At 43.3% G+C, this 22,571-nt stretch overlaps 1 protein-coding gene across 1 annotated transcript in view; it reads right to left on the reverse strand.

The window, feature by feature from the left end:
* Positions 1–210: 210 nt before the first annotated feature.
* LOC124711254 (flexible cuticle protein 12-like) overlaps positions 211–22,571 on the reverse strand; it is a 34,481-nt gene continuing 12,120 nt past the window's right edge. The window contains exons 2-3 of the mRNA XM_047241225.1: positions 11,635–11,759; positions 211–1,006 (exon numbers count right to left, since the gene is read on the reverse strand). Coding sequence (XP_047097181.1) covers positions 694–1,006; positions 11,635–11,759 — 438 coding nt within the window. The 3' untranslated portion in view covers positions 211–693. The remainder of the gene's footprint in view (positions 1,007–11,634; positions 11,760–22,571) is intronic.

A 22,571-nucleotide genomic window follows, 5' to 3' on the forward strand; every position in this document is an offset into this window, starting at 1 on the left:
TCGCATTTATTTATGGGACAAGGAAGACGGTGAACAAACTCAACCACCGGAAACGGGGCTTCAGCAGTCGTGGTAGAATTTGCCAGTATGGAGGCCTGTAGGACCAACAACAGCTGCCAATCAGTAGGAACCTGCAAGATAACTCTACTACTGGTGATCTTGCTGCAGTTAACAAAGCTGCTGTCAAACGAATCGGAATAATGGGCTCTCTACAGAATACGAAGAAAAGTATCCTGCTGCTTCTTCTTTTTCTTTTCCTTACGTTCTTGTCTCTACTTCATAAATTTTTGTGCTACATATAAATCTTAGTATTTTTATTGTTATTACTTTCTGCTTCTACTGTACTGAATTTTCTCTGACATGGATAAGTTGTATGTAATTAATTTCTGAAGTTATTAATGGACCATCAGCATTGTTTCATGTCCTGGACAGGTAAAGTAAATAAAAGTAGAGTATTAAAGATAGTCGGAAATCTACGACTTCTATTTACTCGGGAATTTTCAAGAGCTGCAGTGATCTGCTCAGCTTGACTGATATTTGTGTCCTGAATTTCACGTACCATAAATTTAACATAAATTAACAAAAGTCCGCCTGCCGTGTGGTCTCCTTGTTAGTGATTTTGTTACATGGAGTGCCACGTTGATTTCTGACTGTAAACCTGGTCGCCCCGCTGCCAGAGTAGCCGGGTATCCCCTATTTCCCTGCTCCCGGCCGCCTTGGGCTTCCGCCGGCACCTGCGCCTGGCGGCCTGGGGTAGCCACTTGGCCGTGGCTGCGGCTGCACGCGACCTCCGCCGAACTGCGGCTCCAGAGGCTTGGGCACGCCACCTGCTCCCTGCTGGGTAACAGTGGGGACGAAGCCGCGGTCGTCGTCGGCCGTGTAAGTGACAGTGAAGGTGATGCCCTCTGGAGACGTCCACGTGTAGCCGCCCTGTAGCGCCACCGACTCCCCGTCAGGCGTCAGTGCTCCAGACTCTTCGTGGGACTGACCGTCGCTCGTCTTGTAGCTGCAAAAGGTAAGAGGTTAGACTGGGTTCAATCTCTCGTGAGTATCGAGTTAATTAGCTACCTAGCTTTCACTCGTATTCTACGTTAAGTGGAAGTTGATAGCAGCATCAGATCCACCTGATGTACGTAATTTACGGATACATCGGAAAAGCTGCTCTATCGAGAATACAAGTTCTTAATTACTGCCACATGCATCTCGGTTTCGTAATTACAGCATCCCAGTCTCCGAGTTGGTCTCCTCAGAACCTCTCTCAACACCTGAGTACTGATTTAAACAGAACAGGACGACCGTGCGACAGCTGAACTCAGTTCTTTCGAACAACAACCAGCTGGTTGCGCATGTTCATTCCGCCATCAGACTTTTTTATTGAACGCTCGATAGCCTGGTTTCGCCCTGCCAAGAATGTTATTCTTGGGCTTGACTTGTAATGCTGTCCTTTATGCCTGATACAGGCTAGTCCGTGTCTATGTTGCTGGCCTTACGAGCAGGGGTGAGCTAAGCTCTGCGTTGTGACTTACGCCACGATTTGACTGTGCACACCAGTGATACGTTGTTCAGTTGTTGAAAGCGTCACTAGGTACTGTGCAGATCCGTGAGTAACAGAGAAGCATCAGAAATAAGTTTTATGCTCTAGAGACAGACTTTTGGAGATGAAGTTGTGGTTTCTTTAAGCTGCACCATGTATAATTGCCGTCTGCTTCACATCACCTGTGGAGCAAGCTACGTAAATTTAAGTATTGACAGTGTTTTTCTTACTTGTCACTTCTTTTTCCATGTGTTTTTGCTTTTAGGAAGCTTTAATTTTCGAGTACTAGTAGTAGTGTTCCATATATTTCGTGTTTGTTGTGAATATAGTCCCGAAACAGTTAGGGCTTATTTTCATTGTTTCCAACAAGAAGTGTCTAGTAACCACAAGTCAGCTATCATCTGCCTTTAGTGAATTAGCAGTCTAGTTAAAAGTTGATGAACTCTCTACAGTAAATTGATTTCTTATGATGGATAGGATGTGTGACTGCTGTGTACGGACGCAGGAGGAGCTGCCCACTGTTAGCGAACAGCTGAACGTGCTGATGGCCGCGGTCAGCCGTCTTCAGGCTGCTGCCTCGGAGTGCAGCGGCAGTGGGGAGTCTGGTGCGTCGCATGGTACACCCCAGGTGTTACATGCTTCACCCACGGTCCCTGCTGTCGAGACATCTTCGCGGATACCGGCGCTGTTGGGCCACCCTCTCCCCAAGGGGAGTCACAGGTTCAGCGGCGTTAGCGTCGCACGAGGCGTAGGGTCAATGTGGAGGCTGGCCGTGTGGCATCGCCCGCTCTGCCTGTGAGTGGACATGTGGCCGCTCCTTCAGCAAGGTCCGAGCAGGCACAATGGGGGAGGGGTTTATTACTGATTAGGCGGGTGATGGAGCCCGTTATGAAATAGCGGAAAGGTCGGGGAAGAAGGCCAGTGTTCGCTCTGTCTACTTGCCGGGGTTCTCATCCAATATGTGGAGAAGGCCCTGCCGGCGACGATAGAGAGCACTGGGTGCACCCGACTGCAAATTGTTGCTCATGTCGGCACTAATGACTCCTGCCGTCTGGGTTCAGAGGTCATCCTCAGTTCGTACAGGCGGTTGGCGGAATTGGTGAAGGCGGAAAGCCTCGCTCGCGGGGTAGAATGAGAGCTAACTATTAGTAACGTCGTTCCCAGAACCGATCGCGATCCTCTGGTTTGGAGCCGAGTGGAAGGCTTAAACCAGAGGCTCAGACGATTTTGCGGAGATCTGGGGTGCAAATTTCTCGACCTCCGCTATCGGGTGGAGAAATGTAGGGTTCCCCTGAATAGGTCAGGCGTGTTCTACACGCAGGAAGCGGCTATAATGGTAGCGGAGTATGTGTGGAGTGCACATGTGGGTTTTTTAGGTTAGAGAATTCCCTCCCTAGGACCGACAAGACGCCTCCTGACACCCGACAAGGTAGCAATAGGCAAAACGCAACAGCGAATGACAATATTAATGTGGTAATAGAAAGGTCCCAGAACTGCTCTCATTAATAAACGGTCACAATGATCACATAGTACGAGTGACAGAAAGGTGGCTGAAACCAGATGTAAACAGTAATGAAATTCTAAACTGAGATTGGAATATATACCACAGAGACAGCCGGACAGTGAAGGGGTGTGTGTGTTTATAACGATAAAAAGTGCAATAGTATCTCAGGAAATTGACGGAGATCCGAAATGTGAAATAATTTGGGTGAAGGTCACGGTTAAAGCAGGCTCAAACATGGTAATTGAATGTCTCTATAGGCCCCCTGGCTCAGCAGCTCTTGTGGCAGAACACCTGAAGAAAAATTTGGAAAATATTTGAGTACATTTCCCGACCATGTTAAAGTTTGGGTGGAGATTTTAATTTACTAGATATAGACTGCGAGACTCAAATGTTTATAAAGGGGGGCAGGGACAAAGAATCCAGCGGAATTTTTTAAAGTGCGTTATCAGAAAACTACCTTGAGCAGTTAAAGAGACTCGAACTATTTGAGAAAGTTAAGGCAGAACAGGGAGTCAGCGATCATAAAGCGGTTACAGCATCGGTGATTTCAGCCGCAAATAGAAATACGAAAAAAGATAGGAAGATTTTTCTGTTGTGCAAAAGTGACGAAAAGCAAATTTCAGAGTAATGACGGCTCAACGCAAAAGGTTTATCTCAAGTACAGATAATGTTGAGGATCAGTGGACAAAATTCAAAACCATCGTACAACATGCATTAGATGAGTATGTGCCAAGCAAGATCATAAGAGTTGGAAAAGCGCCACCGTGGTACAACAACCGAGTTAGAAAACAGCTATGGAAGCAAAGGGAACTTCACAGCAAACATAAACAGAGCCAAAGGCTTTCAGACAAACAAAAATTTCACGAATCGAAATGTAGTGTGAGGAGGGCTATGCGAGAGGCGTTCAACGAATTCGATAGTAAAGTTCTGTGTACTGACTTCGCAGAAAATCCTAAGAAATTTTGATGTTATGTGAAAGTCTGTAACAAAATGGTGCTGAAACAGAGCATGATAGACTAAAGGTCGAAATACTAAATGTCTTTTGTCCAAAGCTGTTTCACAGAGGAAGACTGCACTGTAGTTCCTTCTCTAGATTGTCGCACAGATGACAAAATGGTGGATATCGAAACAGATGACAGAGGGATAGAAAAACAATTAAAATCGCTCAAAAGAGGAAAGACCGCTGGACCTGATGGGATACCAGTTCAATTTTACACAGAGCACGCGAAGGAACTTGCCCCCCTTCTTGCAGCGGTGTACCGTAGGTCTCTAGAAGAGCGTAGCGTTCCAAAAGATTGGAAAAGGGCACAGGTCATCCCCGTTTTCAAGAAGGGACGTCGAACAGATGTGCAGAACTATAGACCTATATCTCTAACGTCGATCAGTTTTAGAATTTTAGAACACTTTTATGATCGAGTACAATGACTTTTCTGGAGACTAGAAATCTAATCTGTAGGAACCAGCACGGGTTTCGAAAAAGACGATCGTATGAAACCCAGCTCGCGCTATTCGTCCACGAGACTCAGAGGGCCATAGACACGGGTTCCCAGGTAGATGCCGTGTTTTTTGACTTTCGCAAGGTGTTTGATACAGTTCCCACAGTCGTTTAATGAACAAAGTAAGAGCATATGGACTGTCAGACCAATTGTGTGATTGGGTTGAATCCTAGATATCAGATCGCAGCATGTCATTCTCAATGGAGAGAAGTCTTCCGAAGTAAGAGTGATTTCAGGTGTGCCGCAAGGGAGTGTTGTAGGACCGTTGCTATTCACAATATATATAAATGACCTTGTGGATAACACCGTTAGTTTACTGAGGCTTTTGCGGATGATGCTATAGTGTATCGAGAAGTTGTAACAATGGAAAATTGTACTGAAATGCAGGAGGATCTGCAACGAGTTGGCGCATGGTACAGGGAATGGCAATTAAATCTCAATGTAGACATCTGTAATGTGCTGCGAATACATACAAAGCAAGATCATTTATCATTTAGCTACAATATAGCAGGTCAGTCACTGGAAGCAGTTAATTCCATAAATGATCTGAGAGTAGGCATTAGGAGTGAATTAAAATTGAATGACAATATAAAATTAATCGTCGGTAAAGCAGATGCCAGTCTGAGATTCATTGGAAGATTCCTAAGGAAATGCAGTCCGAAAACCAGGGAAGTATGTTTCAGTACACTTCTTCGACCACTGCTTGAATACTGCTCACAAGTGTGGGATCCGTACCAGATAGGGTTAACAGAAGAGATAGAGATCCAACGGAGAGTAGCACGCTTCGATACAAGATCATTTAGTAATCACGAGAGCGTTACGGAGATGACAGATAAACTCCAGTGGAGGACTCTGCATGAGAGACGCTCAGTAGCTCGGTACGGGCTTTTGTTGAAGTTTCGAGAACATACCTTCACCGAGGAGTCAAGCAGTATATTGCTCCCTGCTACGTATATCTCGCAAAGAGACCATGAGGATAAAATCAGAGAGATTAGAGCCCACACACGGGCATACCGACAATCTTTCTTTCCACGAATAATACGAGGCTGGAATAGAAGGGAGAACCGATAGAGGTACCCTCCGCCACACACCGTCAGGTGGCTTGCGGAGTATGAATGTAGATGTAGATGTAGAAAATACCAACGTAAGAGATGCTATGGGTACCGATAAACCAATAATAGATGCCTTGAGAGGAAACATCCAAAATGCCAAGAACGTCCGAAAGCATGGACGGTAGTCGATGGCCAAGGAAAGTGTGGCCTTGGACCCCAGCAGAAAGAAGCATGCGTGGACGACTTAGGAGGAGTTGGAGTCGACATGTCTGGGACTACAAGAAGGGGGCTGGCGAACCGGAAGACGCGGAAAACTGGAAGCGAGAAGCGTCGCCATCCGTAGAATACTCGCAAGATGCAAGATGGGGACGATGGACGGAAGACCTCAAGCTTCACAACAGTGTGTTAGGAGAAGGCCAAACCACCAAAATATGAGGAAAAAGAAGATGCCTGTTCCCGCAATAAACGAGAAGAGCAGTAGCAGCCAGATTCTATTTTCAACGGAGGATAAAAGTACTATTAGGTACGTTTTTGTATATGCCGATTTGAATTAATCAGTGTATCTATTATTATATGCTTGTTCCGTTCGTCTCTACATTTCAGTTAACTAGTGCTGAAAGTATGGCAACGCCAGCGGAAAATATTCACGGTTATTACTTCAGAAAGTGAAAACCAACTCATTGTACAACACAGTTTTGGAGGTACAATTTAGGTTAACCGTTGTATCAACATTATCTCGTTCCGGTTGGTCAACTGCTCTGAAGGCGTCAAATTCCTTATTATAATGTTCTAAATAAAAATACTTAGCAGTCGTTATCGCGTGGTGAGAGATTGTGCTTGCGTTTGAGAGAACTGGCTTTCAATTCCCCATCTACACATAGTGATTTAGGTTTTATTTCGTATTCTTCAGTTAATTGAGGTGTTTACTGAAACAGTTCCTTTGAGCAGGACACGGCTATCTTACTAACTCACCCTTCCCCAACACGAAAATATGCTCGAATGACAATCGCAGAGCGCTGTGCCCTAATCTTAGCTGCATTCACATCCTCACAAAAATAACCACCTTGGTTTGCAACAGGTTCATAAATCTTTAGCTCAAAATGATTTTGCTCTTCCGTCTGTAAGTCCATGTTACATACATTAAATTTTATTTCTATATTACACGTAGATTAGTAGTCACATGCACAATAAAGCAGAAAAAACAAAACAATATTATTACAGCAATAATTAATCATTAATTACAATAAATTAATAGCAACCACGGTCGGTGGGTAGCATCCTTGATTTACAGTTAAAATGTCCTGAGTCCCAGATTTGTCCCAACAACTAATAAAATTTAAAATAACGGTCGTCATGAATGACTGCCGGAGACTTCCGGTACAAGGAGTCAAACTCGTTCTTCAGTCGGGCTTGCCAAAGTATTCCAAGTATCGGGCAGAGTATCGGGACAACCCAATAAACTTTCGGGGGAAACTGCCCCTAAGAGTCGGAATATTCTATAATGATGAAAGTATGAAGATGCAGGAGTTGCGGAAACCACAGCATTTGAGACAAAATTGTAACCAAGGATATCTGTGGCCTGTATTGAGAAAGTATCATGATGATCTCCACACTGGCAAAAGATTCTGGCTTAGTCCCCATTCAGATCTCCAGGAGAGGACTGCCAAAGGGCGGACGACGGCGAGGGAAAGATTGAATAAGCAAAGGAGGGATAGCTTTCTAAAAGTCGGTGCCTGTCAGACGTTTGAAGATGGTAGCGAAGCTCGAAAATCGGAAAAGCGAAATTGAAAGGTTCAGTCTAGATGTAGTACGGTTCCGTGAGATGAAATGGTGCAAAAATAAGAATCTCTCGTCAGCTAAAAATAGAGTAATATCAACAGAAGCAGAAAATGGTATAACGGTACGATCATTTGCCATGAATAAGAAAGAAGGCCAGAAAGTGAGATACTGTGAATAAATCAATGATAGGGTTGTTCTCAGCTAAATCAACAACAAACAAAAGAAGAAGGCAATTGTTCAGGTACATATATCAACGCCAGGAACAAGAGATGGAAAGAGAATGAGAAAATATGTGACGATATAGAACGGGTATTTTGTATGTGAAGCGAGACGATAATATCACAATCATGGGAGAAATGGACTCTCTAGTGGGGAAGGAGATGAAGACTGAGATATGGAAGAATGTCGGTTTGATAGTAGGAACGACAGAGGACGGAGATACATGCTTGCATACATACGTATGTTCATAAATTAGTTTTAAAAACCAATAACTAAAACGATTGCATTTTTTGCTAAAATTTCGTAGACAATTTGTGATTTCAAGGAACTATGATTATTTAGAACAGCATAGCGGATACCGATGTTTTACACACGAACATGTAACAAATTTACACATTCTTGTTTAGAACTGTAACTGTAGAGTATATCAGAGAAAGTTACATCATTTTCAAATGGCTCTGAGCACTATGGGACTCTTCATTTTCTATTTAAAACATTGAGTCTTGTATAATTCTGTAATTGGTGTCTTGGTATTTGAATAGTAACTAGATATCTTCTGCACACATCTGAAAATAATATCATGTTTTACTAAATTCCTAAATGTGGAGTGATATTACTTACTTTTGGGAGGTGAAGAACGTTTGTAAATACAATAGAGAACTCGTTCGTCATCTAGAAAGACTGGCTTCGAACTGGCTGGCATAATTAGCAATCACAAACCGCTAAATAGACGTGAGAAGTGCTTTCTTGTTAGTACATCGGCAACTAGTCTGTATTTTTATCTGTTTTCTGTCTTTCCCTTAGCTGCTCTAAAGTCGTGGAGGTATGTACCGTCTATGCAACTAAATGATGGCAGTTGGTTTGTTGGCATACGCGTTTCGCTTCATTTATTTGAGAAGCATTATCAGTAGCCTGAAATACATGGTTTTTATATATATACAATAAACGTATTATGTGATAGATACAATACGCTGATATATTACATTTTATCGTGATTTTCTCTTGATTCTTAGGTTATACGCCACTTTCGTAGCACAAGTTTCGTGTTGTGAATGTATCGTTAGGTGTTACTTACGATTTCCAGCGCTGTTAATGCATGTGTATGTTCCTGCAGATGTATTTGTTGGTCTTCATACTCCAGCTGGCCGATTTCTGGCGATGTTTCATACACACGTGTCGCATCGCATGTTCCACTTTCACTTCCATTTGATGATCAAGTCAGTTCACATGAACTTCAGGGGTGTGGTGTTTTTTTGCACGTGTCTACACCATGCTCCTTGCTGTTTGAAGCTCGCTCAGCCGGAGGGTGAAGGCGCAGAGAAACTTTGTAGGCATCGTTGAGCCAAATTTCAAATTTATGCGTCACTGTGTGGGACAATTACGGAGTTTCAAAGCAGTTTTTCTACAATTTTGTTCTGCAGTGTGTTTATAATTCTTCATAACGCAGTAAGGTGGACGAAACTCCTCGTCGAGCTCCAGAAACTTAAGCTCGTAATGAAACAGGTCAATAAATATCTGTCTGGAGATATTTTGATTAGATTCTAGTACTTCACGTGCTTTTCATCACAACTAATGCTTCTACTCCAATCAGCAGCCTTGCTACACGGGTATTGCTATTTTTTTGGGGCATTAGCTTTGGTGTACAGCAGCAGCCCACTGCTGCGTGAAAACACAACTCCATTTCTTAGTCAGGATTCAAGGACTTATGTGAACACAGGAGACGAGCTGCTAATGGCAAATTGATATGGATTTAGAAAGCATCGCTCCTACGAAACTCAACTTGTCGTTTTTGCGCGCGATATCCTGTGAACCGCGAATGAAGCGCAACAGGAGATTTGATTTCTCTAGATTACCGGAAAGTGTCTGATACAGTGCCACACTGCAGACTGTTAAAAAATTTACGAGCCTAAGGAATAGCTTCTCAGATACTTGAGTAGGTCGAAGACTTGAATAGAACTCAGTAGGTTGTACTGGTCTGTGAGTGTCCATCGTAGACAAAGTCATCGTCACAAGTGCTCCATGGAAGTGTGGTAGGACCACTCTTGTTCTCTGTCCACAGAAACTATCCAGAAGATAGGATGAGCAGTAACCTAGGACTGTCCGCTCATGACGCTGTAATGTACTGGACAATTTTGTCTTTGAGTGACTGCTGGGGGCTCCAAGTTGCCTTGGACAGAATATCTATGTGATGTAGTGAGTGGAATCTTGCTTTAAATATGAAAAAAGTTGTGGTAATGCAGATGAGTAGGAAAAACCATTGTATGACATTCGAATGGAATTATGTGTGTGCTCTTTGGCACGGTCTCGTCGATTAAATAGCTAGACCTAACGTTAGAAAGCGAAATGAAATGGAATGGGCATGTGAAGTCGAATGGAGGGAGGATGAATGGTCGTCTTCGGTTTACTGGGAGATTTATACGGAAATGTAGTTCATATACAGGGTGTTTCCGTCAGAAGCGTGCAAAAATGTAGCAGGCCATTGGGAACGCCCCACTGAATAATTTGAGATAGAGAACCTGGTGTAGGGGAATCCAGCTTAAGGAGACATGGAAATAAACTTGTCTACCGCTTTGTCTAGTTTTACTGTTTTCCAGTTTTTTTACAACTAACGCGCTTACAAGTTTACAGGTACTGTACTGTTTATTTACATGTACATTCTTCATTTCCTGCAAGGAAACAAGGACGACGAACATGATTAGCAGAAAATCGTGATGTAAGTTTTATTTACTTTACTTGTTCATAAGGTTGTTCTGTTGTATCGTATTTACATTGTCCCATGACAGAACGTGCTATGAATCAACGACAGACCCATTCATTAATCAGCGCTATTCAGAGACGTACAGTACATTACGATGGGGCAGTACCCACAGCACTTCCTGCTCATTCGTTTGAAAGGGTAGGTCTTCTTCCAGAGCCTGCGAGCACACTTGACCTGAATCCCCTTGATTATTTCCTAAAGACGTACCTAAAGTCACTTGTGTATGAGACATCAGTGGATACGGAGATGTACTTAACTACCAAAATTGTAGCTGCCTGCGATGTGATTCGAAACACGCCATGATATTTGTCTGGGTGCGTCAGAATCTTGTTCGCCGATGTCATACTTTCATTAAGGTTTATCGCCGTCAGTTTCAGCACGTTTAGTGAAACACGGTACAAATTGTTCATTCAGTGTGTCAATGGTGGTATTTGCAGTTAACTAATTTAAATTAAAGAGTACACAGTTATGTGATTTTATTCCTATTATCTCCTTAAGCTGACTCGTCCGATCCCAGTTTCCCCACCCCAAATTGTTCAGTGGAGCATCCTCTATGTCTTGTTAAATTTTTGCACGCTCATACCGTGACACCCCATATACAGATGAGTAGTCGTGCAGTGCAATTTTGAGCATTGTTGAAGCGTTCGCCATACCTACCAATTCGGATAAAAAGACATCGAAGCAATAGACAGTCGTGTTGCTAGACTTGTTTATCGCAGGTTCTATCGATGCGCGGTATGCTACATGAAGTCGAATCGGAAGTGAACGAGGGAAGAAGTAATTCTAACGAAATACTGTCGAGAGAGATTAGAGAATCGATTTTTGCGCCAGACTGCAGAATGATCTTAATGTTACCAATAGGGAATGGAAAGGCATGATAAGACCAATCAGGGCTTACACGGAAGCAACAGTCGTTTTTCTCTCATTCCAACTGCGAATCGGAGAGGGAATGGCTAGAAAAGTAGTATGAGGTACTCTCCGCCAAGGTATCTCAGGTGGCTTGCCGAGTGGGTATGTAGATGTAAATGCTGAAGAGACAGAGAGATTTTCAACTTTTGTGTGGACATTTAGAGGAAAAGTTGTTGAAAGTCAGAGACTTAGCAGACTTATCCTTACTGTATATTTACACATTAATAAACTCAGCATCTCTCACAGTTACCTACAGGAAAAGGAAATTGCAAAACTACGACGAATGAAATGTTTAATTAATCGTAGATTTTAAGTCGGTAAACGAAATTAAAGTTAAAGCTATTATTTGGATAGGCTTTAAAACCAAGAAAAATCTGTAATACCTCCAGCGCCAGGGGTCGACGCCATTGAAGTTGTTCTCTTGTTCAAGAATGACAACTTCCTCGGGCTTTATCTGCGGTTTTGATGCCACAGAGACTGCCTTTAGCATCAGAACTCCAAGTATGAACTGAAATAAATAAATAATTGACAAGTAGTGTATGGATACCATTAATTTCTTTTGAGACAAGACTTCAAGAAAATAAGCACAGATTTCGTTTTGTAAACGGAAAAAAGTATTCTAAACAAAAACACATTTGAGGCGCACTGGTTATGGATGTGATTGCATGTTTCTAGGAATAGGTTTTTTGTGCGGCACAATCACAAAAATTGCAGTAGGAAATTACCAGTCAGCCGTCTCCGGCCATCCTAAAATAATAAGACAAAGATTGCGATTCACTCCTGTCAGTGTGGAACCAGGGTATTTGTCTTATGATCTACGAATATCTTTGACGAACAGAATCACTAATTTGTATTAAAATTTTTGTGACTATGCCGGACAGTAAATTATTTGAAGAAAAAATATGACTGCACTGGCCAAAACTGTCCATACATTCACATATCAATTAGTTATTAGTATTTTAAGTGATTCTTCCATCGCTTCATGGTAGAACAATATGAAAAGTGCTGTATATATCCCCTAGAACGCTGTGCTTTTCATTTATTATAATTAGTAGGTAATTGATAACACACCATTCTAGATTACCATCTTCACATTTTTTACCAGGAATCCTCAACGACACATAAACTTTTTAAAATTCTTATATCAAATCCATAAAGTAAAGTAGTACGGTATTGTTGGCTAGGAGACCCCAAAGTGCAGGTTTAATCACCTAACTGGAAAGATTTTTCTGTCCTTCGCGCATACTGGCACTTTCACTCTCTAAGTGTGAGAGTTCTATGTTTAAGAGTATGTGAGGGGTGTTAGTGTGTAGTGCAGTGTCATTCGCGCTTGTACGATGATGAGAGAAGTGTGACATTAAAACCTAGTGGTGGTATATAGCCCACTCCTTCCGAAAGGCACGAAGTAGGCCATGGACCTTCACGTCCCCACCAGATGGACAGATCACCACCAACAGAGTCACATCACTTCATGAGACTCTGCGTGGAGCATTGGAATTTCATCCAGGACTTTGGGGCTAAATCTGATGATCAGGAACTCTACGTCTCCCGCCCCCCCCCCCCCTCTCCTCTTAGCCGTGAAGGCAAAGAGAAAGCTGCCAACAACGCGTAGCCTACCAAGCGGTCACTCATCAAAGTTTCAAACACGTCCAGCGCTGCTTAACTTTGGTGAACTGAAGGAAACCGGTGTATTCAGCAACACAACACAGTTGGCTTTATCACAAGTTGACAGTCCACTAAATTACATATGAATGAACGTGCAAAATAGGGAATGCTGACATTGATTTGTGTTCTAAATAGTCGTTGAGGGTGAGAATATGTAGTCAAACTTCAAAAGCAGATTTCAGGCCTCACGTAATGAAATGTACCTAGCTAACATTAAGTAAAGTGTGGAGTATAGTGCGGACAGCAGTGTCGCATTCATGGAAGATACACTCCTGGAAATTGAAATAAGAACACCGTGAATTCATTGTCCCAGGAACGGGAAACTTTATTGACACATTCCTGGGGTCAGATACATCACATGATCACACTGACAGAACCACAGGCACATAGACACAGGCAACAGAGCATACACAATGTCGGCACTAGTACAGTGTATATCCACCTTTCGCAGCAATGCAGGCTGCTATTCTCCCATGGAGACGATCGTAGAGATGCTGGATGTAGTCCTGTGGAACGGCTTGCCATGCCATTTCCACCTGGCGCCTCAGTTGGACCAGCGTTCGTGCTGGACGTGCAGACCGCGTGAGACGACGCTTCATCCAGTCCCAAACATGCTCAATGGGGGACAGATCCGGAGATCTTGCTGGCCAGGGTAGTTGACTTACACCTTCTAGAGCACGTTGGGTGGCACGGGATACATGCGGACGTGCATTGTCCTGTTGGAACAGCAAGTTCCCTTGCCGGTCTAGGAATGGTAGAACGATGGGTTCGATGACGGTTTGGATGTACCGTGCACTATTCAGTGTCCCCTCGACGATCACCAGTGGTGTACGGCCAGTGTAGGAGATCGCTCCCCACACCATGATGCCGGGTGTTGGCCCTGTGTGCCTCGGTCGTATGCAGTCCTGATTGTGACGCTCACCTGCACGGCGCCAAACACGCATACGACCATCATTGGCACCAAGGCAGAAGCGACTCTCATCGCTGAAGACGACACGTCTCCATACGTCCCTCCATTCACGCCTGTCGCGACACCACTGGAGGCGGGCTGCACGATGTTGGGGCGTCAGCGGAAGACGGCCTAACGGTGTGCGGGACCGTAGCCCAGCTTCATGGAGACGGTTGCGAATGGTCCTCGCCGATACCCCAGGAGCAACAGTGTCCCTAATTTGCTGGGAAGTGGCGGTGCGGTCCCCTACGGCACTGCGTAGGATCCTACGGTCTTGGCGTGCATCCGTGCGTCGCTGCGGTCCGGTCCCAGGTCGACGGGCACGTGCACCTTCCGCCGACCACTGGCGACAACATCGATGTACTGTGGAGACCTCACGCCCCACGTGTTGAGCAATTCGGCGGTACGTCCACCCGGCCTCCCACATGCCCACTATACGCCCTCGCTCAAAGTCCGTCAACTGCACATACGGTTCACGTCCACGCTGTCGCGGCGTGCTACCAGTGTTAAAGACTGCGATGGAGCTCCGTATGCCACGGCAAACTGGCTGACACTGACGGCGGCGGTGCACAAATGCTGCGCAGCTAGCGCCATTCGACGGCCAACACCGCGGTTCCTGGTGTGTCCGCTGTGCCGTGCGTGTGATCATTGCTTGTACAGCCCTCTCGCAGTGTCCGGAGCTAGTATGGTGGGTCTGAGACACCGGCGTCAATGTGTTCTTTTTTCCATTTCCAGGAGTGTATATCTAATTTAGTTACAAATTAGCTATTCATACCAGTCTTTTATTAGTTAGTCTGCTTCTGCCGTCTTTCCCTGTCTGCCTCATCCATCACCTCCTCTCTGTTCATCTCTTCCATCCACTCTCTCTTTCCAGCTCCTCAGCAACCCCCATCCCCTCTAATCTCTGCCAACACGTCCTATCCCTGTGTATCCATCACCTCCTAACCCGCTCCATCTACTCACCCCCTATGTCCACCTGCTTCAACGACATATGAACTTTTTAAAATTCTTATATCAAATGGATAAAGTAAAGTAGTACGGTATTGTTGGCTAGGAGACCCCAAAGTGCAGGTTTAATCACCTAACTGGACATCTCTTCTGCCCCCTCTAATTCCACCCTCCCCCCTCTCTTTGTCCTTGGCTCTTCTCCTCTATTTCCTTCTTCTCCTCCCCCTCTCTAATTCCTTTTCCTTCTCCCCTCTCCCTGTACATCTCCTCCCCATCCATTTCTTTGCCAATTTCCTTCTCCGCCCAGCTTGTACTCATTTCCTCCTGTCCTCTCTTCAACTGCCCCTCTCTCCATATCATCATTCTTATTGCAGAATGCGGCTGATTGTTCTTATCCTAACAGTATTTCTCTCTAGATCACATTATTCTTGATTACCATCTTCACACTCTTTAGTAGGAATCTTCAACGACGCACGTACTTTTTAAAATCCTTATATCAAATGGATATTGTAAACTAATGAGTGTAAACAAATAAGTGAATCAAACTAGGCTGAAATAATTCCAGTGGTTTAGAATGAGCTTCTTACTTGTGCCTTTGCCCACAAATGCACATGTCTAATATATTCTACATGCATTTGTACATATATGTCACCAGTAACTGTAACGAATTTTATAATCTTGAGCACTGCAGTGGTCAGAAGCTCTAGAATTATGGATGCAATGGGAATCATACAGCCAACCAATTGCGTGTTAAAAGTTTATTCCAACCTTTACCTATTTGTCGACAGGTATAAACGTCTCTTCCTTAGCAAAAGTAATAACAAGCGTTATATATTGTTTGAAGAGAAAAACAGTCATAAGCCCTGGTCAACAGTAAAATGATCTATTGTATAGAAATGCTATGGTATAGCCATAAGGCCTACTGGACAGTAAAATTGATCCACGTAAAATCTAAGGCAGACATAATTTCTGTTTGTGTGTTTGATGCACATATGTCATAGGTTTTATACAGATTATTTTCACTGCTAAATCTTGTAGCTATGCCACAGCATTTATATGTATCATTTTACTGTTTACTACGCCTTATGACTTCTCTTTACACACGTGTTATTACTTCTTCTGAGGTAGACAGGTTTATATCTGTCACGACCTTGCTAAAGGTCTGAATACACTTCTGACATGCAACCAGTTGGCTGTATGATCCCCCTTGTATCTAGTTAATTTCTCTATGCGATCTCATTTTCAAGCAGGACACTTTTTATGAGTCGTGTTTACTGAAGAATGTGTCCTAAAACGATATAATTTTGCATGTACATCCATTGATACACGTGGCTACTGTGTGAGAAATGTGTTATGAATAGAGTCAGTAGTAAGGAAGTAATAAATTGAAACGTCTTATCTGACGCTACAGTTTTTCATCCACCTCGCCTTTTATGATGTCATGTCCCCTGAACTATGTGTCGTACAATGATATACATTGCTAGGCACATTCAGCGGTATATATGGATATTCTCTAAGAAATACATTGCGAATAGAGTTTGTAGCAAAGAAGTAATAAGTTTAAATGACACTCATGATGAACAGTTTTCAACGCATCTCAGTGTTCATGGCTGAACTATCTGGAGTACTGTGACACAATTTTTCTAGTATGCAGATTGATATATGTGTCCACTGTCTGCAAAACGTGTCGCAGGTACAGTTAATAGCAAAAAAGTAATAGATAAAACGTCATGCTAATGTGACAGTTTCACAGCTCGAAGATGTAAAATGTAACAAGCGACAATCTTTTCCTCCTTCCATCGATTTGTGAAGTTAGTCAGCGTGAAAAATTTTCTTAATGATTTGAAATTATGTGTAAAGTTTATTTCAAGTCCCTAAGTGCTCTTATTCTCAAATACTTGAGGGCCAAAGTATGGGTATTCTCGCATCATGAACTATATTGCTTTTTCACTACCACACCTTTAATACATGGGTCGTTCTTACCCACACAGTGATTCTTTCAGGCAGTAAATGATCAAATCGGACCACTTTTTTAGAAGGAAATGTGGAACTTACATTCATACCCTCATACATACACACATCCATTATTGTAATAATACTAGCTGATTACCTGGTGTTGCCTGGGTATGTATTTATTCCAAACTTCTGTTAGTCAATCTCTTTCCTTCTCTCTCTTGTCCATCTCCACCAACCCTCCTATGCCCTCCACTCTGTCTATCTCTTCCTTCCCCTCTCTCTGTCTGTCCACCACCACCTTCCCCCTTTCTCTGTCAACCTGTTCCGCACCCTCTTTACCCATCTGCTCCTTCCCTTTTGTTCACCTCTTATTCCATCTCCTCCTCCCCATCTTTGTGTCCGTCACCTCTAGCCCATCCCCCTGTTCGGCTCATCCCCTACACCTTCCCCCTTTCTCTGTCAACCTGTTCCGTATCCTCTTTACCCATCTGCTCCTTCCCTTTTGTTCACCTCTAATTCCATCTCCTCCTCCCCATGTTTGTGTCCGTCACCTCTAGCCCATCCCCCTGTTCGGCTCATCCCGTTTCCTTTCTGTGTCCATCTCCACTTCCTCCATTCCTCTGTCAATTTTGCTCCTACACTTCTGTCTATAGTCTCACTGACTATAAGACTATCTCTTCCTCCCCCTGTCATTGTCCATCTCCACCTCTCTCCTTTCTCTCTGCATCTACTCCTCCCCCATTACGGTCTTCTTAACTCTATCCATATCCTCCTCCTCCTATCTGTGCCTATCTCCTCCTTCCTCCTCACTGTCTGTCCATCTCCACACCCTCCTTTCCCCGTTATCCTCAATAGAAGGCTGGTGGTTCTTACCCCCACAGTATTTCTTTCCAGATTGTATTTAATAGGTGTACCAAATTTCACTGGAATCGTCGCAAGGGTTTAGTATGAGCTCTATACTTGTGGATTTGCCTGAATACACACATGTCAAATATGTTTAATATATTTCACAAGAACTGTGCACATCTTTCTCCGGTATGTCTAGCGAATTTAGTCTGTAGTTCCATTTTCACACAGCTGAATTTTTATGATGATGTATCTTCTATTACGTGCAGTACAATCACATGGTTGCACAGGTACATCCAGTGGTGAACGTGTCTACTCCCTGCAAAATGTGTTGCAAATAGGCTTACTAGCAAAGAAGTAAACAATTAGAAAGGTTGTAAGGTGGCATGGTCTCCTGACCATTTCTTACATATTCCGACCTCGCCATCGTATTCTGTGTAACACGACGTTTCATTCAAGCCCAAACTCGATAGGGTAAAGTCAATTTTACATATTTCCATTTAACCAATACGAAAATCTAATAAATAAACCACAAGTACGCACCGAGATTAAAAAGTCGAGGATGGCGTACACAGATATTCAAGACATGATGGCCACAGGAGTTTTTGTTCGGCAGAGGCAACCAACCCGCTGGAAAGTCCGTAGGAGGCGGAGTTAGCATGCAGCTGCGCCAGCCAGCCGACTGCCCACTGACCAAAACAGTTTTTGCCATAGAAAAGGGATAATGGTCTGCGTGTTCACCTTAAAAGCAAACCTCACTGTATTGTTTGGGAGAGCCCCAGCATACGCATTTTTTTTTACGGACCTAGTGCGCAGTTTCAGAGTTCTCACAGATGGACAGAAAATGTCTAATGCAGATGCTATACATTTCCAGATTGGTCGGCTTAAACGGAGAGCCATTCTCCCGTTTGTAAAAGTAGCGCTGATTGGTGGACTATTTCTGACGCAATGAGCTGGAGGAGTGAGGGAAAGACGGCGTATGATATACCCTTTCGCTTTTTGCGTGGAGGGAAGTCGTTTTAGTCATGCTCTTGTAGTGGGAACACGTAGTGATAGCGAGTACGCTCGTGCTTGTATGCAGAGAGTGAGGAACAAAGCCTCTACTCAGTAGTGACTGAGAGAGCACCTCTGTCTCTAGGGAATCGGAGTAATACTCTATACTGAGTGGTTCGCGATTAAGCGGTTGTTCACTGTGTTGGCCGTGACACTTAATGTGCGGTGTGAACACAGAAAGAGTATTACAGAAAGAGTATTAGTTAGCGCCTGCGAGTGAACATTGAGTGGCATTGCGGTGGACTGGTTATCTGAACAGTGTACCACGCCAATAGTTAGAAGAGGGGCAGATAGGAGTCCTGGACTTCATCAAGGTGTAGTGAGAGTTCGATTGCCGAAGGCCAATCCAGATAGAAAGAGATAGTTTTGGTTTTTATCAGCGTCGAACGACGCAGGCAGCAGTCGTTGCAGCTCACAGTATTGTGCGCTACAGTGTATGCAAGCTTCCTCTTTCCTCCATTAGAAATAACATACTTCATTCATGTCACACCATTACATTTCTCATGCGATATCCTCGACGGTACTTATAAAAATTCAATCAGATAATTATGCAAGTTGAGTAGGTGCGGGTCTCAGCCGTTTTGCTGAGTAAATAACATTCTTAAAGATAAGGGATAAAAGAGCTTTCCCACACTTTGTATATAAATGTCATTAACAGGATTCCTATCCATAAGAGGTAACCTCCTATTCCGAAAAGAACCTGGAAATTTGTGTTGTTGTTGTTGTTGTTGTTGTGGTCTTCAGTCCTGAGACTGGTTTGATGCAGCTCTCCATTCTACTCTATCCTGTGCAAACTACATCTCCCAGTACCTACTGCAACCTACATCCTTCTGAATCTGCTAAGTGCATTCATCTCTTGATCTCCCTCTACGATTTTTACCCTCCACGCTGCCCTCCAATACTAAATTGGTGATCCCTTGATGCATCAGAACATGTCCGATCAACCGATCCTTTCTTCTAGTCAAGTTGCGCCACAAACATCTCCCCAATCCTATTCAGTACCTCTTCATTAGTTATGTGATCTACCCATCTAACCTTCAGCATTCTTCTGTAGCACCACATTTCGAAAGTTTCTATTCTCTTCTTGTCCAAACTATTTATCGTCCATGTTTCACATGCATACATGGCTACACTCCATACAAATACTTTCAGAAACGACTTCCTCACGCTTAAATCTATACTCGATGTTAACAAATTCCTCTTCTTCAGAAACGCTTTCCTTGCAATTGCCAGTCTACATTTTATATCCTCTCTACTTCGACCATCATCAATTATTTTGCTCCCCAAATAACAAGACTCCTTTACTACTTTAAGTGTTTCATTTCGTAATCTAATTCCCTCAGCATCACCCGGCTTAATTCGACTACATTCCACTATCCTCGTTTTGCTTTTGTTGATGTTCATCTTATATCCTCCCTTCAAGGCACTATCCATTTCGTTCAACTGCTCTTCCAAGTCCTTTGCTGTCTCTGACAGAATTACAATGGCATCGGCAAACCTCAGAGTTTTTATTTCTTCTCCATGGATTTTAATACCTACTCCGAATTTTTCTTTTGTTTCCTTCACTCCTTGCTCAATATACAGATTGAATAAGGCTACAACCCTGTCTCACTACCTTCCCAACCACTGCTTCCCTTTCATGTCCCTCGACTCTTATAACTGCCATCTGGTTTCTGACAAATTGTAAATAGCCTTTCGCTCCCTGTATTTTAACAATTCCACCTCCAGAATTTGAAAGAGAGTATTCCAGTCAACATTGTCAAAAGCTCTCTCTAAGTCTACAAATGCTATAAACGTAGGTTTGTCTTTCCTTACTCTAGCTTCTAAGATAAGTCGTAGGGTCAGTATTGCCTCACGTGTTCCAATATTTCTACGGAATCCAAACTGATATTCCCCGAGGTCGGCCTCTACTAGTTTTTCGATTCGGCTGTAAAGAATTCGCGTTAGTATTTTGCAGCTGTGGCTTATTAAACTGATTGTTCGGTAATTTTCACATCTTTCAACACCTGCATTCTTTGGAATTGGAATTATTATATTCTTTTTGAAGTCTGAGGGTATTTCGCCTGTCTCATACATCTTGCTCACCAGATGGTAGAGTTTTGCCAGGACTGGCTCTCCCAAGGATGTCAGTAGTTCTAATGGAATGTTGTCTACTACCAGGGCCTTGTTTCGACTCAAGTCTTTCAGTGCTCTGTCAAACTCTTCACGCAGTATCGTATCTCCCATTTCATCTTCATCTACATCCTCTTCCATTTCCATAATACTGTCCTCAAGTACATTGCCCTTGTATAGACCCTATATATACTCCTCCACCTTTCTGCTTTCCCTTCTTTGCTTAGAACTGGGTTCCCATCTGAGCTCTTGATATTCATATAAGTGGCTCTCCTTTCTCCCAAGGTCTCTTTAATTATCCTGTAGGCAGTATCTATCTTACCCCTAGTGAGATAAGCCTCTACATCCTTACATTTGTCCTCTAGTCATCCCTGCTTAGCCATTTTGCACTTCCTGTCGATCTCATTTTTGAGACGTTTGTATTCCATTTTGCCTGCTTCATTTACTGCGTTTTTATATTTTCTCCTTTCATCAATTAAATTCAATATTTCTTTTGTTACCCAAGGAGTTCTACTAGCCCTCGTCTTTTTACCTATCATCCTCTGCTGCCTTCACTACTTCATCCCTCAAAGCTACCCATTCTTCTTCTACAGTATTTCTTTCCCCCGTTCTTGTCAATTGTTCCCTTAAGCTCTCCCTGAAACTCTATACAACCTCTGGTTTAGTCAGTTTATCCATGTCCCATCTCCTTAAATTCCTACCTTTTTGCAGTTTCTTCAGTTTTAGTCTACAGTTCATAACCAATAGATTGTGGTCAGAGTCCACATCTGCCACTGGAAATGTTCTACAATTTAAAACCTGGTTCCTAAATCTCTGTCTTACCATTATATAATCTATCTGAAACCTGTCATTATCTCCAGGCTTCTTCCATGTATACAGTCTTCTTTTATGATTCTTGAACCAAGTGTTAGCTATGATTAAGTTGTGCTCTGTGCAAAATTCTACCAGGTGGCTTCCTCTTTCATTTCTTAGCCCCAGTCCATATTCACCTACTATGTTTCCTTCTCTCCCACCGAACTTCACTAATTCCCACTATATCTAACTTCAATCTATCCATTTCTCTTTTTAAATTTTCTAACCTACCTGCCCGGTTAAGGGATCTGACATCCACACTCCGATCCGTAGAACGCCAGTTTTCTTTCTCCTGATGACGACGCCCTCTTGAGTGGTCCCCGCCCGGAGATCCGTATGGGGGACTATTTTACCTCCGGAATATTTTACCCAAGAGGACGCCATCATCATTTAACCATACAGTAAAGCTGCATGCCCTCGGGAAAAATTACGGCTGTAGTTTCCCCTTGCTTTCAGCCGTTCGCAGTACCAGCACAGCAAGATCGTTTTGGTTAGTGTTACAAGGCCAGATCAGTCAATCATCCAGAGTGTTGCCGCTGCAACTACTGAAAAGGCTGCTGCCCCTCTTCAGGAACCACACGTTTGTATGGCCTCTCAACAGATACCCCTCCGTTGTGGTTGCACCTACGATACGGCTGTCAGTATCGCTGAGGCACGCAAGCCTCCCCACCAACGGCAAGGTCCATGGTTCACAGGGGGAGGGAAATTTCTGTATTAGTTTATAAATAAAAGTTTCATTTGATTTTTCTTAAATAAATAATATTTTCTGTTCGTTAATGTTTTTCTTACACTAACTAGCAATACTCCAGTACCCTAGTAGCCCACTAGTAACGTAAGAAAATAGAATATTTTTGTGTCTTTTCCTTACAGCAGACGACTCCAGAAGATATTTATTGCTGAAAGTTTTCAGATATTTCTGTCTGGTACGTTAGGTGTGTC

This window comes from Schistocerca piceifrons, chromosome 8, assembly GCF_021461385.2.
Source record: "Schistocerca piceifrons isolate TAMUIC-IGC-003096 chromosome 8, iqSchPice1.1, whole genome shotgun sequence".
In the NCBI taxonomy this organism is placed as follows: Eukaryota; Metazoa; Arthropoda; class Insecta; order Orthoptera; family Acrididae; genus Schistocerca; species Schistocerca piceifrons.